A 13,217-nucleotide genomic window follows, 5' to 3' on the forward strand; every position below is an offset into this window, starting at 1 on the left:
AAAGTTAGATTTTTATTGCAGAATGAAGTTAAATATCATTTTTATTTTTTTAAACGTTTTTATTAGGTCGCTTTCTTGTCCGCTACAAATTTTGCAGCCGATTTTATACTAACTTCCCGATGAGCTAGGGACTTGAAACTTGAAACATATCTCACAAATGGAAGACAATGCAATATTATACAATTTAATTTTCATATTTCCCTTGGGCTACGCCCCATGGGCTTGTTTTTATTAAATCGATTTCTTGAAAATTTTGATACTTCCCGATGAGCTAGAGACTTGAAATTTGAAACATAGCTCACAAATGGATGACATTGCAATATTATATCATTTAATTTTCATATTTCCTTTCGGGCTACGCCCCATGGGCTTGTTTTTATTAGCTCGCTTTCCTACAAATTTTGATATCAATTTTAAACGATGTTCCCGATAAGCTAGAGACTTGAAATTTGAAACATAGCTCACAAATGCATGACAATGCAATATTATATCATTTAATTTTCATATTTCCCTTGGGCTACGCCCCATGGGCTTCCAAATTTTTCATGTTTACATTTTGAAAGGATGGAAATATATCAACTAATTTAAGTCAGCTGTAAATACTTAAATTTGACGGTTCGAAGAGCAGAGGTTAAGAGGTACAGGTTATGCTCCCAAGAGATTCTTTATACAAACAAACATTTCAAAATAAAGATAAACAATCTGATTGCAGTTATCAAGGTGTTTGTAAATAATGTCAATTTTTGTTTATTTAGTATTCTATAAAGTAAACAATAAATATTTCGAGTGAATGCATTGCAGAGAAATTCCACAACAAACTATAGTTAAATTATTATATATTGTGAGTTTTCGGATTAACGAACTGTAAACATGTAATAATATCAATTATTTGTGAATATTGCATGATAACTCATATTATGGTCAAGGAGACAGTCACCCAACGCAAGCGACGCCTAGAGAAGGAAAAGAAAAAAGACTAGTTAAGCTTCAACAGGAATCGGAGGTTTGTAAATCGGCAAGACTACTATGTCAGCGTCAGGCCTATGCTAAATCCACGGCTTATTGGAAGGAGACAGCCTCCCAACGCAAGCGACGCCTAGAGAAGGAGAAGAAAAAAATACAAGTTAAGCTTCAACATGAATCGAAGACTTGTAAATCGGCAAGGTTAGCCAAATGGCGTAAGCGAGCTACGCAGGTTTGTAAATCGGCAAGACTACTACGTCAGCGTCAGGCCTATGCTCAACGGGAAGGTGATTTCCATCTAACCAAAAACACTTTTTGTGACAAGTGTTGTGATATCTGGAAGAAAAAGTGCTACCCTAATCAGGTTATGAAACAATGTTCTATTTCACCGGAGCCATACATTTCCCACATGCCTCTATCTTAATCTGATATAGATGCTTGAAATAGATTTAACATGCACACACATTAAAACTAAAAAGTATAAAATAATTTATAAATAAAAAACTTTTTTTAAACAAAACGTTTTTAAATGCCCTAAAAAGTAGAAAATAATTTACAAATAATTTATAAATATGTTGAGAGAGTATAAATACTTGTACGATTTAAAACGAAAAACGTTGGGTGCATGCAATTAATTGATATTAATACATTTGTTCAGTAGGTGAAGGTAAACTATCTATTGCATGCACCCCACGTTTTTCGTTTTAAATCGTACAAGTACTTATACTCTCTCAACATATTTATAAATTATTTGTAAATTATTTTCTACTTTTTAGGGCATTTAAAAACGTTTTGTTTAAAAAAAGTTTTTTATTTATAAATTATTAGCATAAAAATCTGATTACAGTGGCAACAAAAAAGGTATTTAATCTCTCGTTTCCATACAGTATACTTCTTACAAGCTAATTTTTAAAAGGTAATTATCACAATAGGTAAAGGCAGAGAGCACATCTTAGGATAGATAACTGGTTAAAATAGGATCCTTAACAATTCTGTTTTCCTTCTCTTGGTCACAACTAAACATACTGTTTGTTTTATTATTAGGGTACTGACAGGCAGCTTGCAATGCACCAATAGTGAAAGTCAAAACTTGAAATCTCCATTTGTAAGTTTGTTATCAGTTGAAGGGGAGCTGGACATGTGAGTCAGTGAGAGGAAAGGTTGCAATCTTACAGTGAACTCTTCTACACCAAGTCTCTGGCAGTGGTGTTGCAGTGTTGAGAGATCCACCTGTAAATAATGCATGTTGAATTATCTAATGTCAGACGTTTCTTAAGTTCTTTATTACATTTTGAAGAATTGACATAGGATACTTGGCTGATGACGTATCAGATTCATTACTAGGAGTTCATTATATACGATAAATACTGGATATAAAACAGATATAAAACACAAGTATAATAGAACCTCGACTTTGTGGACTAAGGAGAAGTTAAACTACCGAATGTTGAAATATTTTGGACATTTACAGTACACACAGGATTATTTAAAACACGAGATAAAGCAAACAAATTTAATGGATACAGTAGTATAAAACTTGACAAAAATAAAAAAACCTTAAATAAACAAACCTATAAAACCTTGGTGAAACCGTCATCAGCCGCTGCCGACATGTGAACCAAATCGGCACATGAATAATGAATAATGAATAATGAATAATGGAGTTTATTTCCCACAAAAAATTGTCACAGTTTGTGTCGAACTATAGGGAGTGTCAACCTGTAGGGAATGTGGAACTATCGAGGTTCTATTGTACAAATAAGTTTATTTAATTATTTATTTCCAAAAAATACAAATTTACAAAACACATACAATTTAGCTATAAAAAACATTTTAGGCTTGTGTGCAGCAATTATTATAATTTTTGTTATTTCACAGTGCGTTTTCATTCATTCAGTGTTTTGTTTCCCTTGTTTTTCTGTAAGTAAACTATACCATGACACAGAATTCAATAAACCAATCATAGAATCTAAAGTAGTCAGATTTTAACAATTATTTATAAACAATGAAAAAAGTAACAGTAATAAACTGATTTAACAATTAATAAATTATTACAAAAATTACAATAATAAACATTTGGAACAGTGAACAACAATGATAAAATATAATAAAACACAGTTATTTCAACTCAGATCTAGATATAAATTCTTTAACTTCTTCTATAGAACACTATAGTAACATATATTCCTCAGCTGTACCGGTAAACTATTTAACAAGAATGGAACTAAATATTCCTTTGTTCTATTTATTGAATGTTTATTTGTTGTTCTAGGTATTTTTATATAACTAGGGGACGAGTAATAGTTTATGATTAGATCGTATTATTAGGTTAAACGAGGTTTTAATTAACTGAAATAACACGAAACAAATTGTAAACAAAATACGACCTCTGCAGTACACCGTACAGAACTAACAATAGAATTGTCTTCAGCTGTTCTATTAGGATGAGAAATCTACTAAGGTAGTATGTTTTATCTATGCTGATATCAAACATAACCTAAACTTGACTTTAATTTGAGAATCTTGTCAGTAAAAACCTGAGTCTGTATCTATATATATAAAATCCAATGTATGTTTGTTTGTTTGTCCTTTATTGACTCCGAAACCGCTGGACAGATTGTAATGAAACATTCAGGCATTATTAAGCATTATTCAAAGATGGTTTGTATGAAGTTTGGTGCAGATCCGTCAAAAGGGCCAGTCAAGAGCCCCAGTGGCTCTGGAGTTTCCCATGTTAACCTAATGAGTACTCATACTTAAATGACATTAAAGAATCTTAACAGCTGGTTTAACTAAAGGTGAGTGAGCGTAGCGAACGAACTGCAACCAGGATGTGATTGAGCAATGCGAACGAGCTCATCTTGAAAATGAACGAGCATTGTCATAAAACCGCATTAGGCCAGGACAACGTCTGTTGGGCCAGCTAGTATTGTATAAATGTAAATGCTGAATGACTAATGATAATTATTGATTAATGATTAAGCTAAAACAAATTGATATTTAGACTTTGCTCACCTGACGAGGTATGGGACAAGAGTAAAGCATCTCCAACACACTTTGCACTCTGTAATGACTCTCCTCGTTCAATGGACACTCAGCTGCAAAACATGACACTTAGATCCATGTGTGTGATAAATGATAATGATACTAAATAATGAGACGTAGGAATTGGCTAACTCAGGAACTCGCTAACTCGGTCGTGTGGCGGAACTGGCTAACTCTGGAACTGGTTAACCGTCTCAGTCAGGAATTGGCTAACTCCGGAACCCGCAAACTCGATTTTGTCTCGCGGCGGAATTCGCTAACTCTGGAAGTCGCTAACCCGGCCGCGCCCACTGTTCGGAGCGTTGCCAACCTTGTACGACAAAATAATCGTACACTGCCGTATTTCAAAATGTCAGTGTCTATAAAGATACAGTAAATGTTATTGTTTTTTGTTATCAATTCCACTTTTAACAGATAACTAGCCCAAAGTAATTATAAGACAATTAAAAAATCATGAAAAAGTGTTTTTTATTAAACTGTACAATGGCCAGTTAAATGTTTATGATTTCGATCTTAAATATAAATGCCATCAGTATAAGAGAAAATAATAGAATATGAAAAATATTCAAAATTTAGTTTAATTGATAATAAATAATTAAACCTCTACGAAATTAAGCTAAAATACACGCAAGTTCTTAAACACGGAAAACAGATTTAATTGTAATGTCGTAATAAACCAAAACCATTAATTAATACAGTCATCAACCATCGTAACTTTCATAATTAATTCATAGATTTTATTTAAATTAAATGTTCGTCGTTGAACCGTCCAACTTACGTGTACAAATATGATGACATAGACTAAGTTTTTATCTAGGCCTAATAGTTTGAACCAAAGCATTGTAGGCCTACTAGTAAATAGTTGCCTAATTCTAAAATGTGTTGAATTTTTTAGCAATAATGTTACATGTTTTAAAACGGTTTTTAGATTGTACACCTAAGCACCACTAGTAAAAAATAGGAGAAGATATAATATTCATATAATAAAACGTGACAGGCTTATTTTAATTCACGATTTTTAATAAACTAATTGACGGATTTTCCTGACTTGAGTGTTGGGTTTCCTTTATATTGCTTTCACAAACGATATAAACTATACCAAGCCATTGCTCGGTTCACCGTTCCCCAGTACTGAGCTACACAATAGACAATAGCTTTGTTTTTGGATAAGATAGAACCAGCCTGGAAAAAAACTCCAGACTTTTAAAAAGTAAGCCTACTGAAAGACGTAAAATTAATATTAATTCAACAAAATTAAGAGGATGACCCGGGTTCTACACTAATAGCCTACGATAAAAGAAATTTACAAGTTGTATTTATGCATAGACTAACTTTTAATGCAATCCATGAATACTTAGGCCTACCACTTTATAATGTATTGATAAATATTTATTAAAATTCAATAGCTCTATTTAAAAATACATAACCACTACAATGTAATTCTGTAATGACGTTTAACGTGTAAATTTTATTATGATTTATGATTTAAGGTTACTACAAGCCCAGTATATAAAATACGAACTCCAAAATTTTATTTGCAGAAGTTCACAAAATGGTATTTATTCGAATAAAAGAAACAAATGGCGGACTACGAAAATAGATATTTCATAACATGTAATAGATCCAAATTAAATGTGCATTTTTATCTTTTTCACACCAATAAGCTACTATTTAAGTAAGAAACCCACATATAAAACATACTCCCTTATATTAGTACATTTCTCATCCTTATGGATGATCTGAAGACAGTTGTATTGTTAGTTCTGTCTGGTGCACTGTCTTTAGAGGTCGTGTTTTTTTTACAATTGTTTCTTGTTTTCAGTAATTTAAAACCTCGTTTAACCAAATAAAACGTTCTAATCACAACTAATAACACGTCCCCTAGTTATATAACCAAACAGTAAGGAACAAATCATGAAGTTAACTATAAAATAATAGAAACACAATTTTGTCGACACTAGCGATCAGTGTCACCGGACATGAACTAGACACGAAAAACGAGCTTCAAAGTTTACAATGGGATGTAAAGTTTACTTGTGTTGGTTAGTCTATGGTAAGACTATAATGCATTTTCCACCCTAATAATCATAAGAACTTCTCTGTGGTTAAACATACTTCTAAATATATTTATTTTATCGACTACGTTGCTCTTACTCCTAATTAATCGTAGGATACGACATTATGGTGCCGATACGATATAGGTACTACACTTTCGGCAACACTGGCCAAAAATATTCGTGCTTGGCTCCCATTGGACGGCCCGCGAGGCTTCTGATTGGGAGTTATCGAGTTCCGCCGAGGGACCGAGTTAGCGACTTCCGTACGAGGACGGAATTCGCTAACCCGGCTCTAGAGCGGGTTAGCGGGTTCCGGAGTTAGCCAATTCCGAAACCGAACAAGTTAGCGAGTTCCTCTCATCGACCAAATTTGAAGATAGGGCATTTAACATGGGGTTAGCGAGTTCCAGAGTTAGCCAATTCCACGGACCCTAAATAATGATTGAAAATGAGTGACAATGCAATGTGCATTAGACCAAGTTTTATGAGATGAATTTAAAGTAATGTTGGCGTACTAACATGTATCTGATTTGGAAATGTTGGGTACTAAAATAATTGTTTCAGGTCAATTTAAATTACATATCTGCTTGGATCCTTTATCACATAGCAGCCAACTCATAAAAAAAATTAAAAAACATTTTAAATTTAACTTAAGTGTTTAAGTAAATATGAATAATGGCAACAGAACTCCCTAACAAGTAAATTACATAAAAGAAGAAAAGTGTTTGGTAATAATTTTAAACCATTATCGTAGACTTTGATCATGCACAATATTGAGTGGCTGAGTGATCCAAGCACACCATGCTTGGGAAATAACTAACTTTGTCTTTGCATGTATAGTTAAGCGTTAATACGGTTTATTTAATCATAAAAATTTTTAAATACAGTATAGATACCTTTTAACTTTTTTTCACACATTTCTATCAACAAATACTAACTATTTGTAGGACGGAACTAACATTGAAATTGTCTTCAGCTGATCCATAAGGAAAAAAAATCTTTATGAGAGTATGTTTAATCCATGATAATAACAACGAAACTAAATTATTATTAAAAATAGTTTAAGTCTTGTCTGACTCATAGTGTTGCATTACTTTTAACTATACAGGGTGATTGGTGCTCAGTGTGACAAAATTTTGGTGTAAGTACAAAGTAAATGAAGTGTGATGATGCATATAAGAGGTTCCAAGTCTAAAAATTAGCTCTGCAAAGAATTATTTTAAGTTTTTTTTTAAAATAACCATGTTTTTTAAACTAATTACAGCAATTTCTCAATTACCTGTAAATGGATTTGAGTAGATAATGTCATGTTCGTGTTCTACATTAAACTATGAATAAGAATAATAGAAAATGACGGAGGATAAGTAGTAAAAACTCCATTGTAAATAGATTCAAAGAAAAAACTATGGTGTTTGATAAAAATTAAAAAAAAAACATTGGTCTATTGTATTTTTCTATACCCTGTATACAAGAAGATGGTCACATAAGTTAAGAACTACACCATTTTATAAGCTTTCCAACCATATGCTACACTATTGAGGTTTAGATATGCTTTTGTTTGTTTAGTGGTTTGAATACTAGAAATCTGGGAACTTTTTTACTGTTTTTATTTTTACTGTTCAAACTGAAACAAAATACATGTTTTGCTGAATACATGCCGACTTTCTATGTTTTAAATGTTAAATACACCATGTTAAGTAGTCTTCAAACCACTAAAGCAAACATAAGCAGACCTAAAGCTCAATAGTGTAGCATATGGTTGGATAGCTTACCAGATAGATGCTGATCTAAATTTACTGGTATCGAACAAAACAGGATAAAAACACACCATTTCTATTAATTCTCCTCTAGATTCATTGTACAAGACTAGTGGAATACCACTTGTGTCTCGTCCACAAATGTACACAGTCCACAAGTGGGGCTGCACTTCCCTTTTCTGAACCTTAATATGCACCGGGTCATATATAAAGTGATAATAATTATATAAAATTATATAATTATATAAGTTATAATAATTATATAAAGTGATATTGCAAATAATTGTTCCTTTGAAATTGATATTCTGAACACGTTAAATTATATACTGTTATTTAGTTGCAGAGAAACACAAATCTTGAAAACCACAACAAATGTTTTACAAGATATCTTGAATTTTAAATTCATTTAACGATTATAAAAAAAAGTGCTATGCAAAAATCATGAACATCTTCCACGGCCGGATCGACAGAATCGTCGTCTTGCTAGATTTTCCCGCAATATCAGTAATTTTCCGATCGTGCGGACGTGATGGGTATCGGTATTGGAATCAACTTTTGCTGATTGATTGTCGATACAGATACCAACGTCTAAATATCGGGTCGACAACATCGCCGTCTTGCACGATCTTCCCGCAATAGTGGTAATTTTCCAATCGTGCGGGCGTGATGGGTATCGGTATTGGAATCAACTTTTGCCGATCGATTCTCCGACACATCCCGAGTTGCGTAGTATTCACTTTGTCTGTGGTCTTCATAAAACTCTTGAACCCATTTTCTCGTGGGTGTCTTAAATGTGTTGTATTTAAGTATTAAATTGTTGTCTATTAACATTGAATTGCTTAAGTTTCTTGTCTATTATCCATAGCAAAAACAATAAAAAACCACAAAACAAAACAAGGGTAAAGGTACTTTACTCGTTGAGAGCTGACATTGTTCTGTGAATGAGAGACTGGCTGCAGTGAAGAAGCGCCGACCTGGCTTCAGATCTGTTCTGGTCGGGTTGGCTGACCAGACAAATCCATTTCCAATGTATGTGCAATTTAAGGCATACTTTTAAAAAGTTCCAAAGTTTATAAAATACTCCTGAAATAGTTTCCTCATATTTTCATACTAAGGTACACTTATTAATTTTTTTTAAGCTACAACATATTTGCATGTTTTCACTAGTTAAATACCTAGTAAACTGTAATTAATAATTGGGTTTTATTCCTATTTTCATTCAAATATTTCTGCCAAAGTATCACATAAATTGTAAACAAAAATGTTGATTTAGTGAGAAGGTAAACTATGCATGCATACATAAATCGTGTAAAATAAATTGTAAGAAATGTTAACGTACTTTTGACAAGAGGAGTTACTAGGGCACAGTTCCAAGCCGCAGTGAAGATGGAACTGTCCAACAAGTGACAAAGATAGGTCAAGTCTGGCAACACGGTGATCAGCTCCTCCATCTAGGTAGACAAATTGGAAAATTCAGTAGCTTTTTAATAGGCCTATTACTACTTTTTTACGGTCAAACTTTGATTCAACATCTGAAAATTTTACATATCTTATCAACACATTTAAATTTTGAAAATTGTTCTGTAAATAATCAAATAAACTTCCTAGTTAATTATAAACCTTTTGTTTTATATTTGTAATACATCTCACTTTGGCAACAATTAGAATCGCATCCAGAATTGAGAATCAACATTTTATAAAGCGGAATGAAATATATTATATTATACAATAACAATATTAAATTGTAATGTCCACGACACAATACAAAAGCTTTTAAATAACACACCATGGTGTAGGATGTCATGAGAGACAGCAGGCGGTCCCAGTAGCCAGGATTGGCAATGTGGAAGGCGTTGGCCATGGCTGTCCCCAGCTGTACAGCGGCCGGGCTGGCCTTGTTGATCAACATGCGGACAATCTTCTCCTTGTCACAAGCCTCAAACTCTGTCAGAGACCAGACTAGACCTAACTTCTCTAGCTCCGAGACAAACATTAGACTCTGCATACTACTCCTGTGGTACAAATAAAGTGAGTAAGAAACGAACATTTACTGATTATTAAAGATGTGTTGATGGATAGCCAAATTGATCGATTCTAGATATCGGTACCTACCTAAAAAAAATCAATTCTCAATACCAATTAATTTAACAATTTTCTGTACTATTACTTGTATACAAATGTGACAAAAGATAAGTCAACAGGAGCAATATCAATCTCATACAGTGACCACATACAGTACATAAAGGTTCTAAGATTGAATTAAACAACAACGCTTTTTTTAGTCTAGATATTCCTGCAAAACAATTTTAAATTAGCATCTTTCTTATCAATCTCCATTCTCCAACTTTCTTATGATTCTCAAAATTATTATTACTTCAGTACTAATTATAGGTTTATTTCAACATGAATACAACTCTCGCAAAGCTTTTTCTGGAAATCAAGGAAATACAATAAGGCAAACAAAGTTGAATTATGATGAAATAAGTTGAATATGAAGGGTACACAAGAGCGAAGCACGATGAATCAAAATAATTACTAAGCGAACACTCTGATTTATTGCTCAGTACCTGAGTTTCTCCAACGTAGTGCCCGTAGTCTCCACTATAACATCAGGTGTGGCCACACAACTGAGACACTGCAGTCCGCGCAGCCTGACAGACGTTGGCCTCATCTCACTGCTGTTGTGTAGACTGGCGTAGTTCACCAGGTACTTGGCAGCCTTCTCCATGTCCATGCTCTCCAGAACGTAGCACGCCCTACCACAACAAGCAAATGTTACATACTATATTAAGCTATTGATATTCTAAATGCATATATATTTATTAATGTTGTGATATGCAGGAAACTAGTGATGGTCAAAACAAAAAATTCTAATTTCAAAATCTAAACTTGAAAAATTAAAATAGGTTACCCAAACTTGAATCTCAAAACCTAAATGTAAAATCTTTTTGCTAGCATAGTAAAATGTTTCATATGCAATCAAAACTGAAATAAACAAAACAACATTAACCAGATCTAAAACATTGACATCAATGACACTGTTGGGCTCTTGACCTGACATAATAACATTGATAACAAAACTAACACATTTTAAATTTTAAAAACACAGAAAAAAATTACAAACACTGAACCAAATGAAACTCCTGACACTGACATAATATCAGGCATACTACAGAGACTACATCAATTAATTGAATATCTAGGTGGCTGAGTGGTTATAGTGCTCGTCTAGTAACGAAAAGATGTACACATCCATTATGTATTCCCAAAGAACTTAAAATCACTAAACTTCAAAGAGAGGTTATGTTTTTGTTTATAACCACTCGTTGCCAATTATTATAATCAGCTGGTGTCCGGTAATACATTTCATAACAAGTGTAAAAGGTGAGTCATTACATATTTGAGAAAATATGTTTGAAGTGCGAGATTTATCCAGCACTTTAAATATGGTCGAGAATATGTAATGAATGACCCATTTTCACTTGTGTTTTGAACGTTACTTTTCGCTACACTTCTATTTTATATTGGAAATTGGAATATTTCTTTATTACAGTTAGGAACATTTCAAAACTAATAGCATTTTTAAGGTTAGGCCTTCTATTTTAAGTTCAAATTTACATTGCTCGTACAGATCGTACAGTTTTGGTTGTTGCATATTGAAAAAATTGATGAAACAATGACAAATGTTTGTTTTTTTATGTCGGATAAAACAAAAAAAGATAGTAACATTACTTTTGCATAGTAAACATTCTTTTTGTTTGCGTAGTAAACAATGTAAGGATTAATTTTTGCAGGTGGTAAAAATATAAAGAAAAAGTGTGATTTCACAGTAGTGTAGCAAAAAAGTGCATTGTGAAGGTGACAAACAGCTGTTTTCCGGGCTAAATCCTTGCTTGGAAAGCCAATGAAAACAGTGTACTGTAGTTTGGCGAAAAGTAAATTTGTTTGTAGGTTGTAACAAAGTGAAACAAACCTGATGATATTGTCACTGTCGTCAGGCACACTAGGCCCGTTGTGGAAGGCTGCGATGTTCTGAGTGATGTCGTCACAGGAGGTATCCAGAGGCATGTTGTCTCCAGGATACAACCACTCACTCAGCAACTCCTGCTGGATACCGACCACATTCACATCATGCAGCTTGCCAATCAGCTGCACTGCTTTGTTGATGTCTGTTAAACACAGTAATCAAATCAAATCAAATCAAATCAAAAAATCCTTTATTCAAACAGTACATTTGTATACATGAATTGTGTCAAGTCAAGAATAAACATAACTTTACATTGATATACATAACTATTGATTTGACATACTAATAGCTAATTGAAAAAGTCCCCGATCTTGTAGCAGCATTTATCTGACAACAATATGAATAAACTGGTTTTAAATCTTTTAAAATCTGTCAAACCCTTTATGGTGCTAGGCAGGCTATTATACAGTTTTATACCAGAGTAATATGGAGAATGTTCAATGGTGGAGGTGTTATGTCTAGGGTATGTAAGGCTATTCTTTTGTCTTGTGTTATAGTTGTGAAAATCAGAGTTATTTGGAAAATTTGATAAATTTTGTCTTATGTACAAAATACAACTATATGTATATACTGGGAAAAGTAAGAATTTTATGATTTTTAAAAATACTCTTACAGGATTTTTTCCTTTAAGACCAAAAATAATACGGATAATTCTCTTTTGCATTTTAAAAACTTTTTTTCTCCTATCTGAATTTCCCCAGAAGATCACACCATAATGAAACAAGTGATAGACATAACCATAATAAACCATCATGAGAGTGGATATGTCAACCGATTTAGATAAAATAATGAACATAAAATGTGCTTTATTTAATTTTTTTACTACTTCACCAATATGATTTTGCCAAGTCAATTTTTGATCCACTGTGATGCCTAAGAATTTATAAGTACAATTCCCTAATGACTAACTTCACATTGCTCAGCTTTCTAATCAACTCCACCTCCTGCTTTGTCAATGTATGAAACACGACTATGCCTACAACTGTGTCTGTTAACTCTGTACCACATTACCCACCTGGACACTGAGTAAGGGAGGCTGTTTTGCGCTGGAGGACTAAGCCTATAACTGTGTCTGTTAACTCAGTACCACATTACCCACCTGGACACTGTGTAAGGGAGGCTGTTTTGCGCTGGAGGACTAAGCCTATAACTGTGTCTGTTAACTCTGTACCACATTACTCACCTGGACACTGAGTAAGGGAGGCTGTTTTGCGCTGGAGGATGCTCGGGTCGTTGTACAATGCACTGATCAGATCTTGAGGTAGTAACACCAGCTGAAGGTACTCAGCTTTCCCCAGGCCAAACAGATGCAGGTAGTGGCTCGTGTGCAACGTCAGGTACTTCTTCTGAACCTGGCAATCACACACA

The 13,217-nt window shown here is 33.5% G+C and overlaps 1 protein-coding gene across 1 annotated transcript in view; it reads right to left on the reverse strand.

Moving 5' to 3' along the window:
• Window positions 1-1,815: 1,815 nt before the first annotated feature.
• The window catches only part of LOC128989003 (kinetochore-associated protein 1-like), a 61,481-nt gene continuing 50,079 nt past the window's right edge, over window positions 1,816-13,217 (reverse strand). Inside the window, exons 32-38 of the mRNA XM_054410856.1 lie at window positions 13,033-13,201; window positions 11,796-11,991; window positions 10,390-10,578; window positions 9,609-9,834; window positions 9,162-9,273; window positions 3,979-4,061; window positions 1,816-2,193 (exon numbers count right to left, since the gene is read on the reverse strand). Of these exons, the coding sequence (XP_054266831.1) occupies window positions 2,047-2,193; window positions 3,979-4,061; window positions 9,162-9,273; window positions 9,609-9,834; window positions 10,390-10,578; window positions 11,796-11,991; window positions 13,033-13,201 (1,122 nt within the window). The 3' untranslated portion in view covers window positions 1,816-2,046. The remainder of the gene's footprint in view (window positions 2,194-3,978; window positions 4,062-9,161; window positions 9,274-9,608; window positions 9,835-10,389; window positions 10,579-11,795; window positions 11,992-13,032; window positions 13,202-13,217) is intronic.

This window comes from Macrosteles quadrilineatus, unplaced genomic scaffold (genome assembly GCF_028750875.1).
Source record: "Macrosteles quadrilineatus isolate MER2022 unplaced genomic scaffold, UCM_ALF_1.0 Scaffold_3__2_contigs__length_128488019, whole genome shotgun sequence".
Lineage (NCBI taxonomy): Eukaryota > Metazoa > Arthropoda > Insecta > Hemiptera > Cicadellidae > Macrosteles > Macrosteles quadrilineatus.